The sequence below is a fragment of the Chenopodium album genome, chromosome 5 (assembly GCF_948465745.1).
Source record: "Chenopodium album chromosome 5, dcCheAlbu1.1, whole genome shotgun sequence".
NCBI classification, from domain to species: domain Eukaryota; kingdom Viridiplantae; phylum Streptophyta; class Magnoliopsida; order Caryophyllales; family Amaranthaceae; genus Chenopodium; species Chenopodium album.
This window is the reverse complement of record NC_137838.1, coordinates 4,009,093-4,034,679: the sequence shown is the minus strand read 5'-3', so window position 1 is coordinate 4,034,679 and position 25,587 is coordinate 4,009,093. Positions and strand designations below refer to the sequence as shown.

The 25,587-nt window shown below is 37.2% G+C and overlaps 4 protein-coding genes across 4 annotated transcripts; 2 read left to right on the top strand and 2 right to left on the bottom strand.

Annotated features, from left to right (window-relative positions):
* The first annotated feature begins 587 nt into the window (after positions 1–587).
* Positions 588–2,778, top strand: LOC145631578 (uncharacterized). The gene is made up of 2 exons (XM_081683689.1): positions 588–1,111; positions 2,343–2,778. Exons 1-2 carry the CDS (start codon positions 675–677, stop codon positions 2,446–2,448), a joined length of 543 nt encoding a protein of 180 aa, XP_081539815.1. The 5' UTR covers positions 588–674; the 3' UTR covers positions 2,449–2,778.
* Positions 2,779–2,812: 34 nt separating this feature from the next.
* LOC145631577 (ABC transporter C family member 10-like) lies at positions 2,813–9,700 on the bottom strand. Its single transcript, XM_081683688.1, has 11 exons — positions 7,676–9,700; positions 7,198–7,518; positions 7,022–7,108; positions 6,295–6,885; positions 6,045–6,209; positions 4,418–4,712; positions 4,074–4,288; positions 3,687–3,992; positions 3,504–3,567; positions 3,101–3,340; positions 2,813–2,928 (listed from the first exon to the last, which is right to left on the bottom strand). The coding sequence occupies exons 1-11, from the start codon at positions 9,695–9,697 to the stop codon at positions 2,813–2,815; spliced, it is 4,422 nt and encodes a 1,473-aa protein (XP_081539814.1). The 5' UTR covers positions 9,698–9,700.
* A 1,202-nt stretch (positions 9,701–10,902) lies between these two features.
* Positions 10,903–18,380, bottom strand: LOC145630111 (ABC transporter C family member 10-like). The gene is made up of 12 exons (XM_081682351.1): positions 16,379–18,380; positions 14,845–14,973; positions 14,353–14,673; positions 14,179–14,265; positions 13,289–13,885; positions 13,025–13,189; positions 12,595–12,889; positions 12,283–12,497; positions 11,899–12,204; positions 11,711–11,774; positions 11,341–11,580; positions 10,903–11,132 (listed from the first exon to the last, which is right to left on the bottom strand). Exons 1-12 carry the CDS (start codon positions 18,272–18,274, stop codon positions 11,017–11,019), a joined length of 4,431 nt encoding a protein of 1,476 aa, XP_081538477.1. The 5' UTR covers positions 18,275–18,380; the 3' UTR covers positions 10,903–11,016.
* Positions 18,381–20,685: 2,305 nt separating this feature from the next.
* On the top strand, positions 20,686–25,559 carry LOC145630110 (uncharacterized). The gene is made up of 3 exons (XM_081682350.1): positions 20,686–23,044; positions 23,171–23,362; positions 24,593–25,559. Exons 1-3 carry the CDS (start codon positions 20,841–20,843, stop codon positions 25,128–25,130), a joined length of 2,934 nt encoding a protein of 977 aa, XP_081538476.1. The 5' UTR covers positions 20,686–20,840; the 3' UTR covers positions 25,131–25,559.
* Positions 25,560–25,587: the final 28 nt, after the last annotated feature.

Here is a 25,587-nt window from a genome sequence, read left to right as displayed (position 1 = left end):
TTATATTCTTTAAACTTATTTTTTCAGGAATAAGTGAAAATAAGGTGTCCTAAAAGGGAACAATTTTTTGTCGTGTGAAACAAAATGAGAGTGACAATAGGTGAAATGATTTATTTAACATAGTGTTGAAAATGTATTGTACATTCCGCCATTAAAAAATTGGTAAACCATAGAGGTTTATTCATTGTAAAGATACTTTAAAGATTGAAGTTTTCCTCACTCTTATCTTCCACCTTGCTTTATTTTCGAAATATCTAGTCCTCAATACGAGTCGGATTGACAAGTGAGAAAATTCGAACAAAAGTACAATTTGATTGTCCTACTTAGGACTTGTTCTCTTTAGCTTAACTATAGTTCAGTTCCTAATTTTCTTCACTCATAGACAATTCAGTTCAACTTCAATCAGTTTAGTTTAATTTAGTTTAGATCAATTCAATAAATCAGAACAAACCTTAATTTGATATGTCCAATATCGACACAAGGAAATCCTTTTGTCACTCCCTTAGTGCCCTTTCTCATTGGGCTACATGGGGTATAACTAAAAATTATGTAAACCAAGTTCAACCCAAAAATCTAGCCCGGCTCATACACACACTCATCAGAAAAAGTTCCAAAAATTGGATCAATCAAACCAAAAATAATCATCAATGAACAAACACTAAGTGAAAGAAAAAATGTTATCCATTTCATCTCTCCCAAACACTCGTCTCACTCTTCCCACCAAAACCAGACCCACTTTATCCTTTTCTTCTTCTTCCTCCTCCATTTCTTCATTATTTTCCAATCAAATCTTCAAATACCCTTTAAAATTCCCCAAAACCCCATCAATTTCCCACCTTTTTTCCTCAAGAAATTCTCCTAATTTTGTACCAAAAGCTTCATCAGATTCAGAAGCAGAAGCAGAAGTTGCTACAACAAAATCAGAAGATGAATGGCTTTCCAGATTACCTGACAAAAAGAAACCTTTATATGCTCATAGTTTGCCCTGCATTGAAGCTTGGCTTAAAAGTTTAGGTTTTTATCAAAGTGATGAAGATAGGGCTGTTTGGTTTATTGATAATTCTGAATGGCGTGCCCAACTTTCCCTTGATATCACTGACCTTTATATTAGGTTTGGATTCTTTAATTTTCTCTTTATCATTATTATTGTTGTTAAATTGGGTTTTTGCAATTTCTTGTTTTTTTAATTTATGGGTTTTGTTAATCTGTGAAAATAAATAGGGAAATTTGTGTTTGCAATTGCAATTACGATGATTTTGGTGAATTTGGGTGAAATAGTTGTGCTAAAAAAAGTTGCTAAATTTGGAATGTGATTTAAGGATTGCTTATTGAAACTTTTCAACAATAAAATGGTACGAGTAAAAAATAAAGTATGTGCTGTACTACTAAATATTTTTGTAGATTGCAAATTGGATGAGTTGCTATATACTTCGTAACTTATTTGTGGTTGGATTGGACACTGCCAAATTGTATGTCAGATTAATTTTTGGTTGATAATTAAACCAGTTAACCAGACCAACAGGAGTTTTGGAAGAATTGGGGCTGATTTGTTAGCTTTGGACTATTTGATTATGGGATTTCCGTGGTGAATTAGGGGATAGGTTTGTTGGATTTGTTTTTTGGGGTAAGAAGTGTGGTGTTCTGCATTCAGGCTTATAAGTTGTGGTGTGGACGTGTGGTGTTACTTAGAATGTGTCGTCTGTGATCGTGTAACTGTGTAGAAGCCATCATTTCGCGTAATATCAGTATATACCAGCAAAATGTTCTTTTGAGTTTCATTGACCTGTGAAGCTGTGACCCTTAATTTCTACCATGGATTCCGCCAATTTGAATAGCTAAGGATATAATCGTGGCATTAAGGAATCGAGGGCAAAATATTGCAGTTAGGTAAAGTGATTTTTGGAGGAGAGTCTTCTGCAATGAACTGATCTAATGGGGAGAGGTTCTTTAGGGCTTGCATAAGTTGCATTCTTAATTTTGTAGGATTAGCTTGAAGACCAAAGAAAGGAGATATAAAGTTATGGAGTTTAGTTTAGTTTACTTATGTACTTTGGGAGAAAACAAACCTCTCAAAATACTGTACTTATCTTTAATTACTTCTGTTTACAATGATCATTTCTTCTTTTTCCTTTGATCTTCAGCCATTTCATTGCACCTTCAATTTGCTGATTTGTTGCTTCCCTTTTCGTGTCATCTCAATATCTTTGCCCACCTTCTCATGGCATGCTTAATCAATCTTTAGATCCTTAAGCTAGACATAATTACTTCTTGTAAATTGAGCTTGTGATTGTTATAATCTTACTGTATGATTTTTTGACCTAGTAGTTGCATTTGGTATGCAGATATATGAAGAGTGGATCAGGCAATCTAGAAAAAGATATGGAGAGGAGATTCAGCTATGCTCTCAGCAGAGAGGATATTGAGAATGCTGTACTTGGAGGACCATAAGCAAGATATGGGTTATTTATTGGTATAGAAATTCTGAAATGCATACGCGTTCATTAGGTCGTGGAACAATATTTTCGTTATAAAAATTGCGTTATATGGTCATACACTTGTACATGTCTGAAATATTTCTTGCATTGATTTATTGTTGCCCACAACTTGGCATATTGACTATCCTAAAAAAAAGCACTAGAAATCCTATCAATACATGTCAAAAATAGTTCTTCAATCAATGCATGAATGTTTGCATGCTTTCAAGAACTTACAATATGTAGTTTACTTCTACATTCAGCTCAAATACTTTGGAAGAATCTCAGGCTTTTGTTTTCTTTATTTATTGATGATTGGTGTGCTAAATGCCTTATGTTCAGTAGGATTGATCAGCAGAATGGATATGAGACCAATATTCCTTGACAAGTTGGCCAAATAATGAGCTTTCGTTCTTCATTAGCTTCATTGGCTCATCATACTCCACCAAGTTTCCTGCAGGATGTTCAGTGTAACTTTTAGCATTGATCTCATCTGCTGTTTTTATCTTAAAGTTACAGTTTTTTTATTTTTATTTTTCCTGAATTTTGCTCTCTGCTGCATATCTGAATAATAAGTGTTTGAGCTAATCTAAACATATTAGTAATGTTAAAAACCAAACACTTACCATCACTTATGGCAAGGACCTTTGTGCAGTCCATCACTGTTGGTATCCTGTGGGCTACGGTAATCACAGTGGAATCCGAAAATTCTGCTCTTATAGTTTTCTGCAGGATCATGTCAGTTGCGTTATCAATGGATGCAGTCGCTTCATCAAGCACAAATACCCTGCTTTTTCTCAGCAAAGCACGACCTAGACAGAACAGTTGTCGTTGTCCCATGCTCCAATTTGACCCATCCTCCATAACTAATAGTGAAAAATGTTTAGTGCAAAAATTGATAAAAATGCATATTGATGTGAATTATGAACTGATCTGCAAGGTCTGCAATAACAAAATGGTCAAAGACTTTTTTTTCTTTTTCTTTTTTTTTTTTTTTTTTTTTTTTGCTCTGAAAGAACAAAGAATTACCTAAAGAATCTAGTCCCTGGTTTTTCTCTTTGACTGCTTCTAAAAGTTGACATTTGCCAAGCACCTTCTCAAGAACACAAAGTCAGATTTTTCAGATTTTTTGCATCACTTGAAAAATCTATAGCAGTATCTCATTAGGTATAATATACAGTAGAATCTTCATTACAGAAAGAGAAAATATACCTCCCAGATGACTTCATCATCATGCTGACTTAACGGATCCAAATTAAATCGTACAGAGCCATTAAAGAGAGTAGGGTTTTGAGGGATAATCCCGAAACGTGACCTTAAATCGTGAAGTCCTATTGAACATATATCAACACCATCAACTATAATCTTCCCTTCTGATGGTTCCACTAGGCGAAACAATGCCCCTATTAGGGTAGTCTTTCCACTGCCTGTCCTACCAACAATGCCAATTTTGTTGCCCCCTTCAAATGTACAACTGATTCCTTTAAGAACCAGTGGAGTATCTGGTCTATATCTTAACTGATTGAACATGAAAATTTTTAGTACGTTGCCCTCTTTCTAGAATCATCAAAATTTAACTCTAGATACAAAGATATTCACCTGCAGATTGCATATCTCCACTTTGCCAACCAATGGCCAGTTTTGTGGAGGGCGGCTATCTTTGATGACTTCTGGAGCCTCACTTGGTATATCCATGTATTGATCAAGCCTCTCCACGGAAATTATATCGTTGGATAATATACATTGTTTCTCAGTTAAGAAAACCATACTCATGTTTAATGTAAGACCATACGACAGTGCCATTCCGATGAACCCTGCATTTTTGGTTTTCTTAGCATTACCTTGCAGAAATGCTCCTAGGCAATTTAATTTTACTCATCTCATATAACATCTGTTAACCACAAAAACCTCACAACAAAGAGCAAAAGAGAGAACTATCTCACCTGAGCTAAATGTTCCTGGAGGAAGCGAAACCATACATAATGCAGCTACTGCAAGAACAGTGGCAGTGAGTGCCTCAATCCTCTGTATCAGCCATTCGTTGGCTGCAAAACTGTGGAAGAATGGGCTTGCATTTGTGTCAATAATGTTGAGATTCTTTGCGAAAAAACAGTCTTCCTCTTGAAAAGCTCTTATTGTCATAGCTCCGGCTAATGACTCAGTCAAATGGTTTGCAACCGTAGACTTGGTTGTACCATGGAGTCTCATCAACTCTTTTGCTGTTGCCAAGTAGTAACGCTGTTGATATGTTTATAGGCTAATTAGGTGTTATGCCTAGCAACAAGTTTATAGTTTCAGAAAACACTATGCTTCACAAATAAATGACATCTTAACATTTTACATGCAGTTTACCAATTTTGGAGGTTATCAAGATCAGGAAGATAATATGTGGGCCCTTTTGGGGCTTTGGTGTTTTGAGCTAGGTTTTACGGCTTCAGTCCGGTAACCGAGAGCGAATTTTTAAATTCCTCTGGTTACAGCGAGTTGGACCTTTTATACCCCCGGATCAACGCGTTTACACGCTTGTCTTTTTCCGGGCACCAACCTTTTCACAGGGCGCAAGGGTAAAAAGCTGTCTATCCCGAGCAGATAAGCCTTGCCTCGCGTCCTGCTACGTCAGGTAGTATACCTTCTCAGATGTCCAAGGAGGGCAACATACATCTAAAGAATCCTTTCACGTGTAGCCTTCGAATTACCTCAATCCCTAAGCTAAAGCCCCCGCTTTGCAATAGGTAGCGGTTCTCGGAGGGGCTTTTAGTTGATTCGTGAGTTGGTTCTGAAAGGGCCGGTAAAGCATCGGCTACACAACCATTGCCGTCTTGTCATTCCGAGTCATTCATTCACACTTATAAGTCTATGACCTGTTGTTGTGAATGTTCCTGCTTATTAGGCAGCCTCGAAATGGTTCAATGGTCACTTACGATGATTTCAAAAAGACTTGAATCTTCTGTCTTTTTGAAATGAAGTCTACTAAATAGATTTTTTGTAAACTTCTCCCCCGTGGGGTTGGGGGGTCGCGTTCCTTCTTAATGTAGCTAATGTGGTTAATGTTGCTATCCGCCCTTACCATTTCTGGTAGGAAATGGGATGAGGGCGTTCCTTTCTGCCTCCTTCGATAAGGAAGGTTTCTTTAAATTCAAGGTTTTGTTAAAAGTTTCTTTGAATTCCACTCCTCAATTGCTCTATCTAGCCGCCTGGTGCGCAGACACTCTAGATAGGACTAGGCGGATTAGTTCTCAATTTTATTTAGATTCGTTCACTATTTAACTAAACTAATAATCAAAAATAGATTCCCTATTGAATTAGAAACCATTCTTGCTTTCCGGAACTACCATAAGGTTAGTAATACTAAGTCTAAAAGACAAAAGCTCTATTAAGAGAAAACTTATCAAGATGGCTGCCTGCGACCTTCACTACTCCACTCATAGAACCTTTTTTACTCAACTAACTTGCTTCCTACCGATACTGATGGCCTTAGCTTAGAAAAACGAATTAGAAAGCGGATTGACCTACTAACAACTCACTTGCACGAGGAAGAAGAAGGAGGGAGGAGATCCTTTACATACTTACTTGCAATCTTATTGTCATGTAAATGACTGGTACAATGACAAACAAAGCCTGCCAAGTAATGATGGCCATTACTCCTAAAGTAGCATATGCCGTGGTAGTAGCTCCAAAGCCCATCAGAAAGCTGAAGGGAATATCCACATCAACGATGTTTAAATCAGATGAAATCTGCAGGTTTTAAAAGAAGCAGGGGAAGTTAAAGTCATGTCAACTTGATTAATGCTGTGTAACTTGCAAGAGCTTTATAACTCACTCGACTTAGTATCCTTCCGAGAGGTGTAGAGTCGTAGAATGACACTGGAGCGCGAAAGAGAGAGTTCAGCAACTTAGAAAATAAAGATTTTGAGGACTCCATCCCAAATTTAACCACTGCTAGTGATCTAATGAGTAAAAAGAATGTCATGCTGAATCCACTTATGACATAAACCACTATCAGTTTTGATTTGCTGATGTGAGGATTATCAACACTAGAGGCTATCCATGTATTTTGTAATATTTGACCGGTCACAAAGGCGAGATGTGCAAGAGCAACAATAGTAAAGTACAGGCAGCCTTTATTCTGATTCAGGTAAATCATGTATGATTTAAAACCAGTGTCTCCAACTTCTCTTTCTTCTTGTTTAATCAGTTGGTCACCAATTAATGCTTGATATTGGTCCTCATCAACATTGGCTTTATTAATCTCTTTTGCAGTACAATTGTGCCTCTCAGATGTGCTGACTTCTGCTAGTGTTTCAGTCCCTGCAGTCTCTTTGTGCGCGTTTACAAGGTCCAAAAATTCCTGACTTGAAGCTAATAGCTCATGATAAGGGCCTGCGTGAAGAACTTCCCCATCTGACATCAGCTGAAACACAAGAATGATATCCTGTTTGTTTAAAGGAATATTATGAACTTTGAAAATTTGAAGGCTAATGAGGCTTGAAGCACAAATTTGAAGCAAAGACTCCGCAAGTTAAGCATCACACTACTGAGGGACTCACCAAACAACTGTGAAATGCGGGAAGAAAATCAACTTGGTGTGTTACAAGCAAGACAGTCTTTCCAGAAAGAGCTTCCATAACATAATCCTACAACAATGTAAAAAGATAAGATTATTCAGATGTTAACTCAGTTGTCAAGGGAAAAAAAAAAATCAGTAGTTAAGGTCTATGGTTACATTCAAGAGGCTAGTTGCAGTGTGTGCATCAACAGCACTAAATGGGTCATCCAAAAGATATATATCAGCATCTTGGTACAATGCACGAGCAAGTTGGATCCGTTGTTTCTGCCCACCACTTAAATTAATTCCTCTTTCTCCTATCACGGTCAAGTCTCCATGAGGAAGAAATTCAAGATCTTTCACCAATGAACACTTATGGAGTGTTTCTTGGTATCTCAGATCATCCAAGGCAGATCCGAAAATAATATTCTCACGTATTGTCCCTGTTTGGATCCAAGCTGTCTGGGAAACGTAAGCAATTCTCCCATATACTCCGACCTGTACAAGGGAAAGGTACGGTTTGGGAAACAATTTTACTATCAATCTCCTACTTACATGAGTTACATCAGTAAAATTAGACATTAAAGATTTGATGAAATGCTAGTGAATAAAATGATGCAAAGGTTTAACTATGAGGGTTATTGAATAATCTTACATTTCCATCTATATATGGCACTTCTCCAAGAATTGCTGCTAGTAATGTTGATTTTCCTGAGCCAACTTCTCCACATATAGCTACCTTTTCACCTGGGCGAATATCAAGATTTATATTTCTAAGTGTTGACCTTGACGGATTCATCTCCCACGAAAACTTTGCTGACTTCATTAGTATGGCACAGTTTGTGCTGCTGGTCATATTACTCTTTCTGACGTTTTCAATTTGAAGCTCTGGTGCAGCTAGAAACTTCACAATCCGTGCAAATGAAAGTCTTGCATGAATCACTACACTTATGACATGGGGTATAATAGTGACGGGGTCTTGCACTAGACGCAAAGTTGCTATAAATGTGAATATATTACTAGCATGTAGAGGAATTCGGAGGAAATAGCATGCACCAAATGTAGCAGAAGACACCAATGTAGGAGATGTCCAGAAGAGAAGAGAATTGTATGTTTTTTGCAACAGCACTGCTGATAAACATTTATACTCCACTTTCCTCAATTCCTCGACTACATTCTTGAAGTGAGTCTCCCAAGCATACATTTTTAGCACCTTCATGTTTACAAGAGCCTCTGAGAAAGCCTTTAGCCTTTCATCTTGAGCAGCAATCAACTTGCTTTGTAGCTTATGCTGCAGTTTGGCAAGGGGTGTATTGCATATTACTGTTAAAACGATCACTACTAATGATGCAATGGTTGCAAGTCCGACTGAATGGATCAGAATAGCTAATGCAAAGCAAAGTTGAAGGCTTGTTGTCCAAATCTGATGAAACCAAAAAGGGAATTCCCCAATCCTATAAGCATCAACACTTGTATAATTCATTATGTTACCACCAGAGTGTATCCTTCTAGCACCATTTGATAATCGCAGCTGCTTCCTATAGATTGCTGCTAAGAGCATGGACCTCACTTTAAGACCAATCAATTTGCTTCGAAAGTACCATTGTCTTTGGGACAAAGATTCCAGGATCTTTGAAAGGAAGAGTGAAATAGCCAAAACATAACCTTCATATCTGAATGCTTCTTTTCCCTCAGCAACATGAATGAAAGAATTGAGAAAAAGAGGTCCAGCTGACAGCGCAAGTATCTTCAGAAGTGCAAAGAACCCTGATATCAGAATCTCCTTCCAGTAGCATGCAACAATGATCCAAAACATTGAGCTGTTTGACAGTGATTCAGCTTGCTTATGCTTATTCATTCGGTCCATGAACTGCAAGTAACAAGATCCTGCCATGTCCATGTCCCGTAGTTTGGGCAAGTCATCTTCGTTGAGAGGTTTCTTCCTACCCAATTTCATCAAAGGATTCAACCAACAAAACGACATCTTACTGAACAATCCAGCTTTGGAAAATGGGGTAACTTGAGCAGTTAAACCTGATTTACAGCTCCCAATTTCCTCCCCATCCATAGGAGCTCGAGTATACTCCTTGTATGTACTTAACAAGAGCAAACCCCCTCCAAGAAAAGATAGAATGTCTAACACCCCCTTCACTGCTACTGCATGATTTACTGAGGCAGCAAAAAGAGCTAGAAAGCAGAATATCCCAGCATAGAGGAAAGCCAAAATGGATAAGATTCGCAATTGGACTCTTGGGAAAAACTCTCCAAGGCTTGTTATTAGTCCCACCAACAGCCATGTAACTCCATGAAATAAAAATATAACCCACCCATGAATTGGTGAAATAGAATGATCATCACTTTTCAACTTTTGCTTCAAAATCCAAAGACCAAAGCCTATATAAACTAGTCCAAGACATCCATTAAATACAGCTGACAGTATCTGTATGACACAGAACTGTCGTATACCACGAGCATTTAGCTCGAGTTTCTTGGAAAGAAATCTGCAAATGAAGCTGTACAAGAGGACTACTAGAAGCAATATATTGAAACAAACAACTAAAGCATGGTTGACACATGTTGAAGGATGAGTAACTGACCCAAACTGAGGACTACAAGTCTTCAAACTGCTGCTTTCGCAATCAGATTGCCCACAAAATAAAGCCCACAGATTTTCCATTCTGATTCTGCTACCTTTTTCTCTGCATTAACATAAGAACTCAGAATTAGCACACATAAACAGGAACACAAGATTGTTGTTACGATTTAGTCAACTAGATTGGTCATTGTAGAAACAATAATTAAAAGCTCTTGCAAAGACTCTTGTACAATACTCACCTAAAAAAAGGGATGACAAAAGTACTGCTTTGGATTTTATAGAGATGACAGAACTTAGAAGTACTGCAACATTATTTTTGTTTTTGCTTTAGGTGGTGAATGCTGAATAATGCACTTATTAAATTAATTAGCACCAAGTTGTTGTAGATATGACAAAATTACTATAGAGTAACCATATTATAATACTTAGCAATATTTAATACAAACTGTCCTCTGATAATCTGATATCACTGAGCATTATAATAGGTATGCGTTTCTTTAATTTTTGCTTCCTGGGTTGTTTTATTTTTTATATAATCAAATCATTATTACCGTTGCAAAGTTGGATTTTTGCAATTTATCAATTTTTTTTTTACTAATTTCATTCTTGGGTATAACGTATAATCGTATAAGTGAAAAGGGCATTTATTTTGTGTTTTTGTTAACATGTTAGCAAATTGGCAATGTTGTGTTTGCAATTGTGTTGATTTTTGGTGAATGTGAATTGGTGCTGAAAAAGTTGCTAAATTCGGAATGTGACTAGTTAGTGTTATGGATTGCTGATTGAATTTGCTTGAAAACGAATTGTTAGGGAAAAAAATATGTGCATTAGATTGATTTTGATTGGGTGAGTTTCATTATACCTTGTTTTGTCAAATGTTTGGTTAGTCAAATGCTATTAGCAAGAATTAATGTCCTGCATACCTTACACTGCTAGATTATTTCTGGTTGGTGTGCAGATATTTTAAGAGTGGACCAGGCAATCTTGAAGAAGATATGAAGAAGAGATTCAGCTATGAGTAGAGAAGATATTGAGAATGCTGTACTGGGAGGACAGTAAGCAAGGTTATGGAGTTATTTAATGGTATAGAAATGCTCGAATGCATACATGTTCATTAGTTTGTCGAACCACATTAAGGTATTAATTTGCTTTCTATGGTTATACACTTGTACTAGTGGAGCACTGGAGCCAGTAGAACTTTGTACATGTCTGAAATTCTGAATATCTCTTGCATTGATCATATTGTTGCCCATGACTGGACATATTGACTAGTGCTCAACAAAATGCTAAATATTCTTGTAATAAATAGTTTTTGGATCAATCCATGAAAATTTACATGCTTTCAAGAGCAACAATATCTAGTTTAGTTCTTCATTCTTGGTATGCTAAATGCAATTTACTCAGCGTGACTGATCAGCGGAATGAATATGAGACCAATATTCCTTGACGAGCTGGCCAAATAATGAGTCGTCGTTCTTCATTAGCTTCATTGGCTCATCATACTCCACTAGTTTTCCTGCAAGAGGTACAATGTAACTTTTAACATTTTCTCATCCTGCTGATATTAATTTTTAGTATGGCTTTCTTTTATCTGAATTCTGCAACACTACAAGGTCTACAACTAATTATACACAGGAAGGTGGCTGTGAACTGAGTTTGGCTTTTACATGTTGAAATTTGAGCTGACTTAAACATATAAGAAATGTTATAAACAAAACACTCACCATCACTTATGGCAAGGATCTTTGTGCAGTCCATAACTGTTGGTATCCTGTGGGCTACAGTGATCACAGTGGAATCTGAAAACTCAGCTCTTATCGTTTTCTGCAGGATCATATCAGTTGCATTATCAATGGATGCAGTCGCTTCATCTAGCACTAATACCTTGCTTTTTCTCAGTAAAGCACGCCCTAGACAGAACAGTTGTCGTTGTCCCATGCTCCAATTTGACCCATCCTCTATAACTGAAGGTGAAAAATGTAGTGCAAAAATCGATAAATCACATTTTGGTTTGAAATTATTGTTCTGCTAGGTCTTCTCTAACAAAATGGTAGAAGACTGGTTATTTGTGCTCTGAAAGAATGAAGGACTTACCTAAAGAATCAAGCCCCTGGTTTTTCTCCTTCACTGCTTGTTTAAGCTGACATTTGCCAAGCACCTTCCCAAAAAACAGTAAAGTAAGCTCTTTTTTTCTTTTATTTTTTATTTTCACAATGCATGAGATATAGCATTCTAGCATTATGTAGAATGTAAAATCTGTATTACAGAAAGAGAAACCATACCTCCCAGATTTCTTCATCATTATGCTGACTTAACGGATCCAAATTAAATCGTATGGTGCCGTTAAAGAGAGTAGGATCTTGAGGGATAATCCCAAAACGTGACCTTAGATCGTGAAGTCCTATTGAACATATATCAACACCGTCAACTATAATCTTCCCTGCTACTGGCTCTACTAGGCGAAACAATGCTCCTATTAGCGTAGTCTTCCCACTGCCAGTCCTACCAACAATACCAATTTTATTGCCCCCTTCAAATGTGCAACTGATTCCTTGAAGAACCAGTGGTGTGTCTGGCCTATATCTTATCTGCATTGACCATGGAAATTTTTAGTGTCTCCCCATCTTTGCAAACTGCCAAATTAAAATAGATACAGATAGATTCACCTGCAAATTGCATATCTCCACTTTACCAACCAGTGGCCAATTTTGTGGAGGTCGATTATCCTCTATTATTTCTGGAGCTTCACTTTGTATATCCATGTATTGATTAAGCCTCTCCACGGAAATAATATGGTTAGCCAAAATGCATTGACATTGATTTGAGATAACCATACCTACATTTAATGTGAGGCCATATGATAGTGCCATTCCAATGAACCCTGCATTATTTTTGGTATATAATAAAGTCAGTTTGTCCATCTTGTCTTTGTTAATTGAAGCAAAAATCAATGTTTCTGTAACAGAATCTGATCTCACCTGGGCTAAAAGTCCCGCGAGGAAGCAAAACCATACACAGTGCTGCAGTTGCAAGAACAGTGGCACTGAGAGTTTCAATCCTTTGAATCAGCCATTCTCTAGCTGCAAAATTGTGGAAGAACGGACTTGCATTTATATCAATAAGCTCAAGACTTTTAGCAAAGAAACGGTCTTCCTCCTTAAAAGCTCTAATTGTCACAACTCCAGCTGCAGTTTCAGCTAAATGGTTTGCCACCATGGACTTGGTTGTACCATTCAGTCTCATCAACTCTTTTGCAGTAGCAAAGTAGTAACGCTGCCAATATGTTTCAGAGACTAGTTAGGTAACTCTTTTCATCAGAAATCAATGTATGACAATCACGCTTGTGTAAGCTATAAAATGACAGCATGTATTTTGTTGAAGGGAAAGTTCTATGATGGAATATCTTACTTGTAATCGTATAACCATGTAAATCACTGGTGCAGTGACAAACAAGACCTGCCAAGTAATGAAGGTTAAAACTCCTAAAGTAGCATATACCGTGGCAGTAGTTCCAAAAGCTAACTGGAAGGCGACTGGGATATCAACATCGATGATACACAAATCAGATGAAATCTGCAGGGTTTATAGAAACAGGGGAAAGTAGCATATGTGAAATGTTAGTTCAATTTGGATTATTGTTGTGTAACTTGTAAGAGCTTTATATGTACTTACACGACTTAGTATCCTTCCAAGAGGTGTAGAGTCATAGAAAGAAACTGGAGCTCGAAATAAAGAGTTTGTTAGCTTTGAAAATAATGACTTTGATGATTCCATCCCTAATGTAACCACTGCAGCTGATCTAATGAGTAAAAATAGTGTCATGCAGAATCCAATGATGATGTAAACCACAATCAATTTTGATTTGCTGATATGTGGTTTATCTACACCATAGGCCATCCATGCATTCTGTGATATCTGGCCGGTCAAAAAGGCGAGATGAGCAAGAGCAACAATAGAAAAGTACAGCCAGCCTTTGCTCTGATTCAAGTATATAGCATATGGCTTGAAACCAGTATCTCCAACTTCTCTTTCTTCTTGCTTGATCAACTGACCCCCTTTTAATGCTTGACTGTGGTTCTCATTCTTCTCAATGTTCGGTCTTTTAATCTCTTTTGCAGAACAATTGTGTCTTTCAGATGAGCTGACTTCAGCAAGTGTTTCAGTACCAGCAGTCTCTTTGTGCGCATTTACAAGGTTCATAAATTCCTGACTTGATTCTAATAACTCATGATACAAGCCTGCACGAAGAACTTCCCCGTCTGACATCAGCTGCAAACAGTACAACTACCTGTTATTAATAGGAAATATATACACAAATACAGTAGATAACTATGAAGGTCCATAGTGTTGGATGCAAAGCCATGGCACGAGGACATAGGTGTTTCATCATTTAATCTTCACAAAGCATCAGTATTTTTCTGTTACAGCCTTTGTTTTTTTTTTTTTTTTTTTTTTTTTTTTTTAAAATTACAGGAACCGAATTTCTCTTAAGGTAAGGGATTCTTGAAGCATGCATCATAAGATCGAATGCTCCACAAGCATCATACAACTGAAGAACTCACCAAACAGCAATGAAATGCAGGAAGAAAATCAACTTGGTGTGTCACAAGCAAGACGGTCTTTTCAGAAAGAGCTTCCATAATATAATCCTATCGCAGCATAAAAAGTTCAGATGTTACATGAATACATATATTAAGGAAACGAAGAAAGTTGAAAGGTAAAGATCAAGAAGTTACATTGAAGAGATTAGTTGCAGTGTGTGCATCAACAGCACTGAATGGATCATCCAAAAGATATATGTCAGCATCTTGGTACAATGCACGAGCAAGTTGAATCCGTTGCTTCTGACCCCCACTTAGATTAATTCCTCTTTCCCCTATTTCGGTCAAGTCACCATAAGGAAGAAGTTCAAGGTCTTTTACCAATGAACACCTGCCAAGAGTAATCTGGTATCTGAAGTCATCCATGTCAGTTCCAAAAAGAATATTATCGCGTATTGTCCCTGTTTGAATCCAAGCTGTCTGGGAAACATAAGCGATCCTACCAAAAACTTCTACCTGTATAAGGAGAAATATTTAGTAAATTTTTCCAATAAATCACCTGCTGACCTGCTGTACTATCAATAGGCCTAAATCAAGGTGATCTGAAAGAAGAAAAAAAGAAACAAACAATCTTATACTACATATATAAAATGATGCAATGATTTAAGGGTTGCTGAAGGAGCTTACATTTCCATCTATGTATGGTACTTCTCCAAGAATAGCTGCTAGCAATGTTGATTTTCCGGAGCCAACCTCTCCACATATAGCCACCTTTTCACCTGAACGGACGTCTAGATTTATGTTTCTGAGTGTCCTCTTAGATGAATTCATCAATCAATCAATCAAAGCCTTAATCCCAAAAGTGGGGTCGGCTAACATGAACCAAATTTGATTATTCCGTGTAGTCATCAACATAAATCTTTCTCCTCCATCCCTTACGATCCAAAACTTCATCCTCACGTAAATCCATGCACTTCATATCCTTCCTCACTCCTTCCAACCAAGTCATCTTTGGTCTCCCTCTTCCTCGTTTAATCCCTCCATGGTCCCACTCTTCCACTCTTCGCACCGGTGCACCCTCGGGTCTCCGTCTTACATGTCCAAACCAACGCAGACGATTTTCCCTTAATTTATCTACAATGCCCGCCACACCTACTTTCTTGCGAATAACCTCATTTCTGATTCTATCTCTTAAAGTGTTTCCACACATCCACCTTAACATGCGCATTTCCGTAACCTCCATCTTTTTAATATGCTCTTTCTTAGAAGCCCAACATTCTGTACCATAGAGCAACACTGGTCTTATGGCAGTCCTGTAGAATTTTCCCTTCAACTTTAAGGGAATGCTGCGGTCGCATAACACTCCCGTGGCCGCTCTCCATTTAAGCCACGCTGACTTAATCCTGTGGGTCACGTCTTGATCAATGTCACCATTCTTCTGGATGATCGACCCTAGGTACTTAAAACATTCACTCATGGTCAAATCCTTTCCATCCAAACTCACCACTTCATTGCTTGTCCCCCTCTGAGTGCCAAAACGACAAACCAAATATTCAGTCTTACTCCGACTTAGCTTAAACCCTCTAGATTCCAACCTTTGCCTCCATTGCTCCAACTTGACATTAACCCCATCCTTAGTCTCATCCACCAAAACGATATCATCTGCGAACAACATACACCATGGAACCTCATCTTGAATTGGTCTAGTTACTTCATCTAGAACCGTTGCAAAAAGAAAAGGGCTTAATGCAGACCCTTGATGCAATCCGATTGTAATAGGGAAATCTTTTGTCAACCCTCCGCATGTCCTCACATTTGTTGACACATCCCGATACATATCCTTAACTAGGTCTACATACCTTCGTGGGATACCTTTCTTCAACATTGCCCACCAAAGTATCTCTCTTGGCACCTTGTCATATGCCTTCTCTAAATCAATAAAGACCATATGAAGATCTTTCTTCTTTACCCTATAAAACTCCATCATTTGTCTTATCAAATGGATTGCCTCCATAGTAGATCTCCCAGGCATAAAACCAAATTGGTTATCTGAAATGCTTGTGCATGCCCTCAACCTTTGTTCAATCACCCTTTCCCACAACTTCATAGTATGGCTCATAAGCTTAATTCCTCGATAGTTAGAACAATCTTGAGCGTCTCCTTTGTTTTTATAAACCGGGACCAAGGTGCTCTTCCTCCAATCTTGTGGGATCCTTGTAGCCGTCCATATCTTAGATGAATTCATCTCCCATGAAAAATTAGCTGACTTTATTAGTATGGCATGGCTCGTGCTGGTCATATTAATCTTCCTGACATTGTCATTCTGAATCTCTGGCTCTGCTAAAAACTTGACAATTCGAGTAAACGAAAGTCTTGCATTAATCACTACACTTATGATATCAGGGATAACTCTGATGGGCTCTTGCACTAGTCGCAAGGTTGCGACAAATGTGAAAATATTACTGGCATGTAGAGGGATTCGGAGGAAATAACATGCACCAAATGTAACTGAAGACACCATTATAGGAGATATCCAGAATAGAAAAGTATTGAATGCTTTTTGTGTCAACTCTGCTGATAAATATCTATTTTCCACTTTCCTCAATGACTCTACTACGTTTTTGAAGTGACTCTCCCAAGCATACATTTTTAGCACCTTCATGTTCACAAGAGCCTCCGAGCTAGCCTTTAGCCTCTCGTCTCGAGCAACCATCAACTTGCTTTGAAACTTATGCTGTAATTTGGCTAGGGGAATGTTGCAAATCACGGTTAAAATAATCACTACTAATGATGCAATGGTTGCAAGTTTGACCGAATGGATCAGGATAACTAATGCCAAGCAAATTTGGAGGCCTGTTGTCCAAATCTGGTGTAACCAAAAAGGGAATTCTCCAATCCTATAAGCATCAATAGTTACATAATTCATTATCTTACCACCAGAGTGCATACTCCTAGCAACATTTGATAAGCGTAGTTGCTTCCTGTATATAGCTGCTGTGAGCATGGACCTCACTTTGAGACCGGTCAATTTGCTTTGAAAGAACCATTGCCTCTGTGACAAAGATTCCAAGATCTTAGTAAGGAAGAGTGAAATCGCCAATACATAACCTTCGTGTCTGAATGCTTCTTTACCCTCAGCAAACAGGATGAAGAAATCAAGGAAAAGAGGTCCAGCTGACATAGCAAGTATCTTCAGAAGCGCGAAGAACCCTGATATCAGCATCTCCCTCCAGTAGCATGCAACAATTGACCAAAACATTGTGGATTCTGATGGTGATTTAGCCTGCTTATGTTTATTCATCTTTTCCATAAACTGCAAGTAACAAGATCCTGCCATGTCTCTGTCTTGTAATTTGGGTAAGTCATCTTCCTCGAGAATCTTCTTCCTACCCAATTTCATCAAAGGGTTCAACCAACAGAATGACATTTTACTGAACAACCCACTGTTGGAAAACGGAGTAACTTGGGCAGCTAAACCAAATTTACTGCTGTCATTCTCCTCTACATCCGGAGGAGTGTACCCCTTGTAAGTACTTAACAAGAGCAAACACCCTCCTACAAAAGATATAATGTCTAACACCCCCTTCGCTGCCATTTCATGGTTTACTGCAGCAGCAATAATAGTTAGAAAACAGAAAATCCCAACATAGAGGAAAGCCAAAATGGACAAGAGTCGCAATCTGGCTGTTGGGAAAAGGTCTCCTTTGAGGCTTGTTGTTAGTCCCACCAAAAACCATGTAACTCCATGAAAGAAAAATACAATCCACCCATGAATTGGTGAAATAGAATGATCAGTTTTCGACTTTTTCTCCAAAACCCAAATGCCAAAACCGATATAAACAAGTCCAAGACAGCCATTAAAAACAGCTGACAGTATCTGCAGGACAGCAGAGAACTGTTGCCTATTATGAGCTGGTAGCTCGAGTTTCTTAGAAAGAAGTTTACAAATGAAGTTATACAAGAGGACTGCTATAAGCAGTACATTAAAACAAACAAGAGAAGCATGGTTGACACATGAAGAAGGATGAGTAACTAACTCAAACTGAGGATTACAAAGCTCGGAACTGTTTCTTTCGCAATCAGATTGCCCACAAAATACAGTCCACAGATTCTGCATTGAGTATGTTTCAGCAATCTTTTCTCTGCATTAACATATAAACAGAATCAGCACATATAAAGCTATAATCTTTTAATCAAAGCATGAACAAGAACACAAGATTATCATGAAAACAAAAAAAAAAAAAAAAAAAAAAAAAAAAAAAAAAAAAAAAAAAAAAAAAAAGAGGATGATTACAGATTACCTTTGGTTTTGAGAGAGTTGACAGAATAACTCAGAAGTACTACCATCTTTTTATACATATGATCAGTGAATTATGCACTTATTTAATTAGCATCAGATTGCTTAAGATATGACAGAAGTACTTAATTTGATTAGCATCAAACTTTGACGATTAAAAGAACTTACCTGGCCTGCAAGAAAATCCCATAATCATTTGTCAGTACGTCATTAACAATACATTAAAAATAAGCAGTACATTGTTACGTGCCCAAACTCAGCTAGTATTAATGTCGCATATGAGTAAGTATCAAAATGTCAGACTCGTTCATGGGTACTTGAGTTGAAATGAAGACTACGAGTTCAAAAAAAAAAAAAAAAAAATAAAAAAAAAAAAAAAAAAGGTTACCAGGTTAGTTCATCAACAGAAATTATATGAATCAATTACTATCTACTAAAACATGATAACAGGTACATAAATAACATAATCTTCCGGATTTTATGGGATTACATAAAATCATACCCAGATATTCGTGTGATTAATTGATTGTTTACATATTCTATCAAAGACTGATGTCGTGCATAGGTGCATTGCATTAAACATGAGAATCTCCGTGATCCATATTATATGTCACGTTTTTTTTTTTTTTTTTTTTTTTTAAAAAAATAATAATAATTCTTGGCCAGATATTACGTACTCCATGTATGATGTAAAGATGTATAGTCACAAGTTTGGAAAATTTGCAAATTGCAGCCAATTTAAAGTTCGTATTTTGCAAATTGCAACCATTTAAATTTTTTTTTGCAAATTGCAGCCCAAAAGTTCGTATAAATTGTAAATTGCAGCTCGATTCAATTTTTTCATCGGTTTACATGTTGAAAAATCTTTGGTAAAGGTTTTAGGGGTCATTTTAGACCTTAGGGAATGGAATTGAGCTCGGAATTAGCAAAAAAATAACGTAAGTGTCTCATATTTACAGTTTCCCACAAATCGATACACTTTTATTACGCAAAACGAGATACTTGCGTTATTTTTTTGCTAATTCCGAGCTCAATTCGGACCCCTATGGCCTAAAATGGCCCCTAAAACCTTAATCGAAGATTTTTCAACTTGTAAACCGATGAAAAAGTTGAATCGGGCTGCAATTTACAATTTATATGAACTTTTGAGCTGCAATTTGCAAAAAAAATTTAAATGGCTGCAATTTGCAAAATACGAATTTTAAATGGCTGCAATTTGCAAATTTTCCTCACAAGTTTTGTTGAAAGTTGTTGGAGAAAATTTACATTGATTCAAATAGTATGAGAATGCTAACTAATTTAATTGGTTAGAAACTTCAAATTAATTAAATTAATCATTTAAAAGTATTGAGAACAAGTCTTGTTTAATTCATTTGTTTTTAGTACAATAACTCTATCTCTACACTGTTTTTTGAAATGTGTGTTCTTTACAAAAATTGTTTTGATTTACTGAACTGAATTGACCTGAACTAAACTGAAATGAATTGTTAATGAGAGGAAAAAATTAGGAATTGAACTGAAATGATTGGAGTTAAACTGAACTGAATTGAATTGAAATTATTCTGAAGAAAACAAGCTCTAAATAGATTATGAGTAGTTGATTAAAGTTGTTTAAATTGGTAACTAAAACATAATATCTTGTTTGATTTTTGCAACTTAAAAATATCAAACTAAAAAAAAATTTAGTGTAACCAATCTCTTCCTAATATTAAGAAATCAATAGAGAATGAGATTTAATCAAGTTTTTTTTCCCTAACCATTGACCTAAATTTATTATACAAAATAAAGATACGTATTTTGTAAACATAAATTTTTATATGTGGCTAGGGTTACTTTTCTCGAAAAAAAAATGGTCATAGTTACTCGTACAATGTTATAGGGATTAGTTCCTTAAAATGACTATTCTGTAAATAATGAAATTTTGACCAAATTAGGCCCTGTTTCTTTTAAGATTCTTGACAGTTAGAATAAATTTCAGTATGGTAGAGCAGGTATCAACCGAGCAAATTGAGTCAGTAGATCAAGACTCAGTAAGCAGAGCAAATTACATGACCAAACATCCCAAAAGAAGAGGGCCTTAAAATACCACCCTCATAACCTCATTGGTTCAAATTGGATTATTTTATTGGACCATTATTTCAAATCATCAATCACAACTTGTGCCTTTTCCACGTGAGTACGTGACAGTATATATTCAACAATTTTGGCAGCTTATTCATTGATTTCCCGCCTAAACCCTCAAATTTCAACTTTCATTTCCCTCCTCCCTTTCTTCTTCATCCCCTCTTTCTCTCTCCTCCAAAATCCCCAATTTCATCCCCAATTCTCCGCCATTTCAATTTTCAATCCCTAAAACCTTCAAACTCCGGCTAATTTCCGGCCGAAAATGGCCGGCATTAATCCAATCAACTACTCTAAAACCCAAAGAATCGTCCTCTTGATCGATCTCAACCCTCTTCTTTACCTCCAAAACCCTAATTCTTACCTCACTTTAATCCTTACTTCTGCCAAAGTTCTCCTCTCTTTTCCCCCTCTTTCACTTTCTCTCTCCTCCTTCAAGCTCTTCTTCTCCTCTCTTTCTCCTCTCAAATCGTCGTCTTCTCTTCCCAATATCCCAATTTCATTGTATAACCCTAATTCTCTCTCCTTCAATCGACCAGATGAAACCCTAAATTTGCTTTCTCAAACCCTTGAATTGGCTTGTAATTTGGTGGATGCTTCGATTTCTGGTTCGGGTTCTAGGTCTTCGCATTTATCGAGCTCGATTGCGCAGGTAATTCATGATTATGGTTGGGATTTGTCTGATTGTTGTAATGATTCTGATTTGTTAGGGACTGTTAGGTCGAATTTGGTTGTATTGTTCTCACCTGTTTGTAGATCAAATAAGGATTTGATTGATTTTATGGGTGTTGATGATGTTGTGAATGATTGTGATGTTTTTTGTGATAAATTTAGAGGGGTTTTTGGGCATGTGAGAGATGCTTTTGCTAGTAGGGATATTCATTTCAGCTGGGTAGACTTGAACTTTGATAATGATGGCGGAAACGATGTCAAAAAAGATAAACTTGATGAATATAGCAGATTAGTGGGGTTTTTTCAAAATGGTGTTAAGAGTTTAGGTTGGGGTTTATGTTCTAGTGATTCAATTGTCTTGGGTTCTGCTCTTGTTTCGTTTGGCTTAATTTATCCGATGATTGGTGTTTCAGCTACTTTCCCTAAATTAAATGATAAATGTAAGAAAGTTTGTGGGCAATTGAATCTTGAGATATTGGATGTGAGTGGGAAACCTATGGAATGCAAGTATTGTGATCTCCAACTGCTTGATCTTAAAATGTTACGTGGGCGTAGGCTTCATGGTCTTTCAATCTCTGAGGGGTCTGAAAAAGCTGGAGAACTTTCTCAACAATCCTGTGGAATTTGGGAGAGTTTTGGTGATGGGGTGGTGAAGATTGATGTAAAATCTCTCTGTAGAAATGGAGAGAGTGTAAATATGGATGAGCAAATTTCTGATGTGGTACTAGTTGATGAGTTATCAACAGATTCAAAGAAAAAGAAAGAGAAGTCATCTACTGAGTTTTTTGCTGACAGAGTTCTTGAACTGCTTTCGGAAGGAACAGGTAGGTTTACCAAGAGAAAATCACCACCTCTCTGGCAGATTCTTTTAAGCTTTCTATATAGGAAAGGTTACTGGGCATCATTGCATTTGTCAAATGCCAAGGGCATCATAACCAAGGGGGTTCTCAAACCTTTTACTATTAATTCGGCTTTTCTTTTTATTCTGAAAGATTGTACTGACTTATGTGGAGCTCAAAATGGTGTAAGTGAGCTAAACCTTGGACACGGTAGCTCAGAGAAAGGAGAAAAAACTGTTGGAATTGACATGAGTATGGATTCTGTGAGTGGGGTATGTAAAAGTGAGAGTAGAAGAAAGCACAGAATGCATCCCCACAGGTACAAGGATCTCTCCTGGGGCTCTTTCTGCAAAGCAGCTGCTCGACCCTGTGAGATGGAACTTGAGGGAGCTTACTTTTCCAAGGAATGTGATACTTCAAAGAAGTTAAAGTTTTTGCAGTGTTGGATAAAACAGGCCGCAAAAAGTAGCTCATCACTTCCATGCAAGTCAGACACACCTAAAATTATGGAGAAAACAGAGGAGAGATTGTGCCAGTTGCATCAAGAAAGTCAGCAACCACTTCCTTCTCTGGCTAAAGAACACGCTGTTGTGGGACCTCAAATAAAACAAACTGGAGCTTCACAAGAAGCTGCTGAAGCTTTCTTTAGTAATTTATCTCAGAGAATTCAAAATGGTATTGCATCAGGAGTTGACTTAGTGGCTTTTGCGCAGCGGGTAGTTTCTTCATGTATTTATTGGCTTAGGCGGAAACTAGAACCAAATACAAAAGAAGAAAGTCAAGCCTCCCTTGAAAAATCAGATGGTAGCAGTTATGGAGGACTAGTAGCTGGTGAGCTCATCAAACTCTTACTAATCAATCCAAAAGACATAGCAGGAAAGCACAAAGATAGTGATCTATCCTCTAAAGCAACAGATGCACATTCATCAAATACCTCATCTGAAGATAGAATTAGACAGTATCCTTTTCTTCCATTAACTTTGTTTGGCTAATAATAAATGTTTGTCATGATTTTACTATTGCTTTATTACTGGTTGCGACATATTGATTGATTTGTCATGGTAGTTCCTTAAGCATTGTCTAGGTATGAGCTGCAGATTTTGTTTCGCATGGAGATACTTCAATCAGAGATTGTTGCTGGTATACGGGATTCTACCAAGAACAAATTTGTTAAGCAGATCTGCTGTCTTTTAGAGTTTATTCAGTGTAACATGGAGGATGGATTTTTTGGAGACTTCGACTTTAGTGATTATGTGGGCAGGACCATCAAAAGCAGGTATATACACTTCTAGTGCAATCAGCAATGCTTGTATAACCATGAAATTTATTTATAGTATTGTGGTTGGCATCTAGTCACTCTGATATAGACTGAAATGTTTTTTGTTGTTGTTTTTTGATTTTTTTATTTTTTTTTTTTTTTTTAATAATTTAATTAGATGAAAGCACATTTTTATAATACCAAATCAACATTTTCAATATTTCTGCGGACTTGGAAGTGTAGTTTCCAACTTTTATTTTCTAGTATGGATGTTCATTGAAAACCAATTATTTTACAAAATGGTTTCCACTCTAATCATCACAGTCCAAGCAACTTCTAGATTGCATGGTGTAGTGTATCAAAGTGCATTAGTTTCTCCACATTTCAACCTCTATATCATCTAGTTATTCTGTATTACTTCCATCTTTCAGCTGACTGTTTTGGAGAATGTCTTTATTTTTCCCAGAAAATGACCTTTTTTGGTATGTTTAAGGAAACATCCTTTCAACTAGCTCAAATCAGTGTGGTTAGGGATAAAGATAAGCAGATATAGTCCTCCCAAGTTTCTATGTATGATGGGATCGTATCTTGGATGTTGATTTTGTTAATCTAGGATGTCAGAGGAAGTGGTTTGTGTCTGCTAAGGAAAGTTCTGTTTCTGTTCCACACATAGGTCTCCAAAATTGTTTCCGAAATTTCAGGGCAGCCATTCTCCTTTTCTTTTGTTGTTTCGATCAGGACAACTAGACAAGTGGTTCGGTTCATTTTCTCTGTCTCCCACTTTTCAAATTTTCATGCTGTCATTTGTCTTTAACCTGCGGTGCAATTTGATGCAAGTAGTGGTAACCCCTTTTCATCATCAAGTGTATTGTTTAAGTAGGTCCAGATCACTCTTTTATATACTTTATATTCTATTCCTTTCACTAATTGTATAGCCTCAGTGAACATCCTCCTTCATGTTCCTGTTTATGTCAGAGTCAATTCATGACTCTATAAGACTATAATTGTGACAAGAAATCTGCAATTAGTAGTTGAGGAGACATGCTGGTTGCACTGATTCTGGATTGTTTAAAATTTTAGGTACTGGTTTTCCAAAACTTCATTTTCTAGCTTACATGTGCCCTTTGAATTCCAACTTATTTTTTTGAAGACAAACATATTAGCTCAATGTTAATTTGTTTTTGGTTTGTTTTGTTGGAACAAAGTTTAGATCCACAGTTTATGACATTATTTGTGTGGAATATCCAGGTATTCGCAGAACCTTGGGAGTATTGTACATAAAATCTATGATCAGATGGATCTATTATTGTTTGATGATGGTGATGATGATGAATCCCCTAATCCACTACTCAACAGTGAGGATAGCAGTCAATCATGGAAAGTAGGAAGTGAACCCAATTCTACTGATGATTCACTTCACACCGGTAGCACAGATCATGATCGCAAACTGGTTGAAGCTCAAGAAAGGAGAACAAGAGCTTTGAAGTTTGCTTCTTTTTCACGAAGAGCCATGCCAGACTTGCAGAGAGTGTGGGCCCCTAAGCCACCAAAATTGTCCAGGTCAAAATCAGATTCTTTTCGTAGGTCCAAGAGGAAAGACCGTCATAGAGAAAACTATGATCGGGTCTGCGAAACCCCAACAAGTGGGGCAAAAAAATGTTTATTCCCTTCGGATGGTAGTGTTGGTGATGTTGAAGAGTATAGGGAGCAAGGGGGGAATTCAACTAGTTCCGTTCACAGGGCTTTGTTTCAGGATGAGTCGTGGCATCATGAATGGGGGCTTTGATTCATAAGCTACATTGGCCTAAAATAATACTGTATTAGTCAACTTAGACACAAACAAATACCTGTGTATACCAGAAGCTTTGCGTGAAGCACAAATACAACAGGACACACCTGTAAGACTACTTGCCTTTGTACAAAAATATTTTCAATTGACTTGTAGAGTATATCCTTCAGTAAATGTATAACTAGGTGTTTTTAGCAGTATAGGCACTAGGAGCCTTGTACGCTGTAATTCCTTTGTAACATGTTGCTTAATGTTGTCTAGAATTTCAAGACACGTATACAGCAACTTCTGTATCAGTTCAGCAGGGAAGAAGCAGGTGCAGTTCAGCAACTTCTGTATCAGAAATTGCACAACAATTTCTGTGTCTCAGTTTAGTCTTGCTAATATAAGCTGTGATCTGGGAGTTTCTATTATGTTCTACATTTTAACGAGAGCCATGTTATCAATCTTGCCT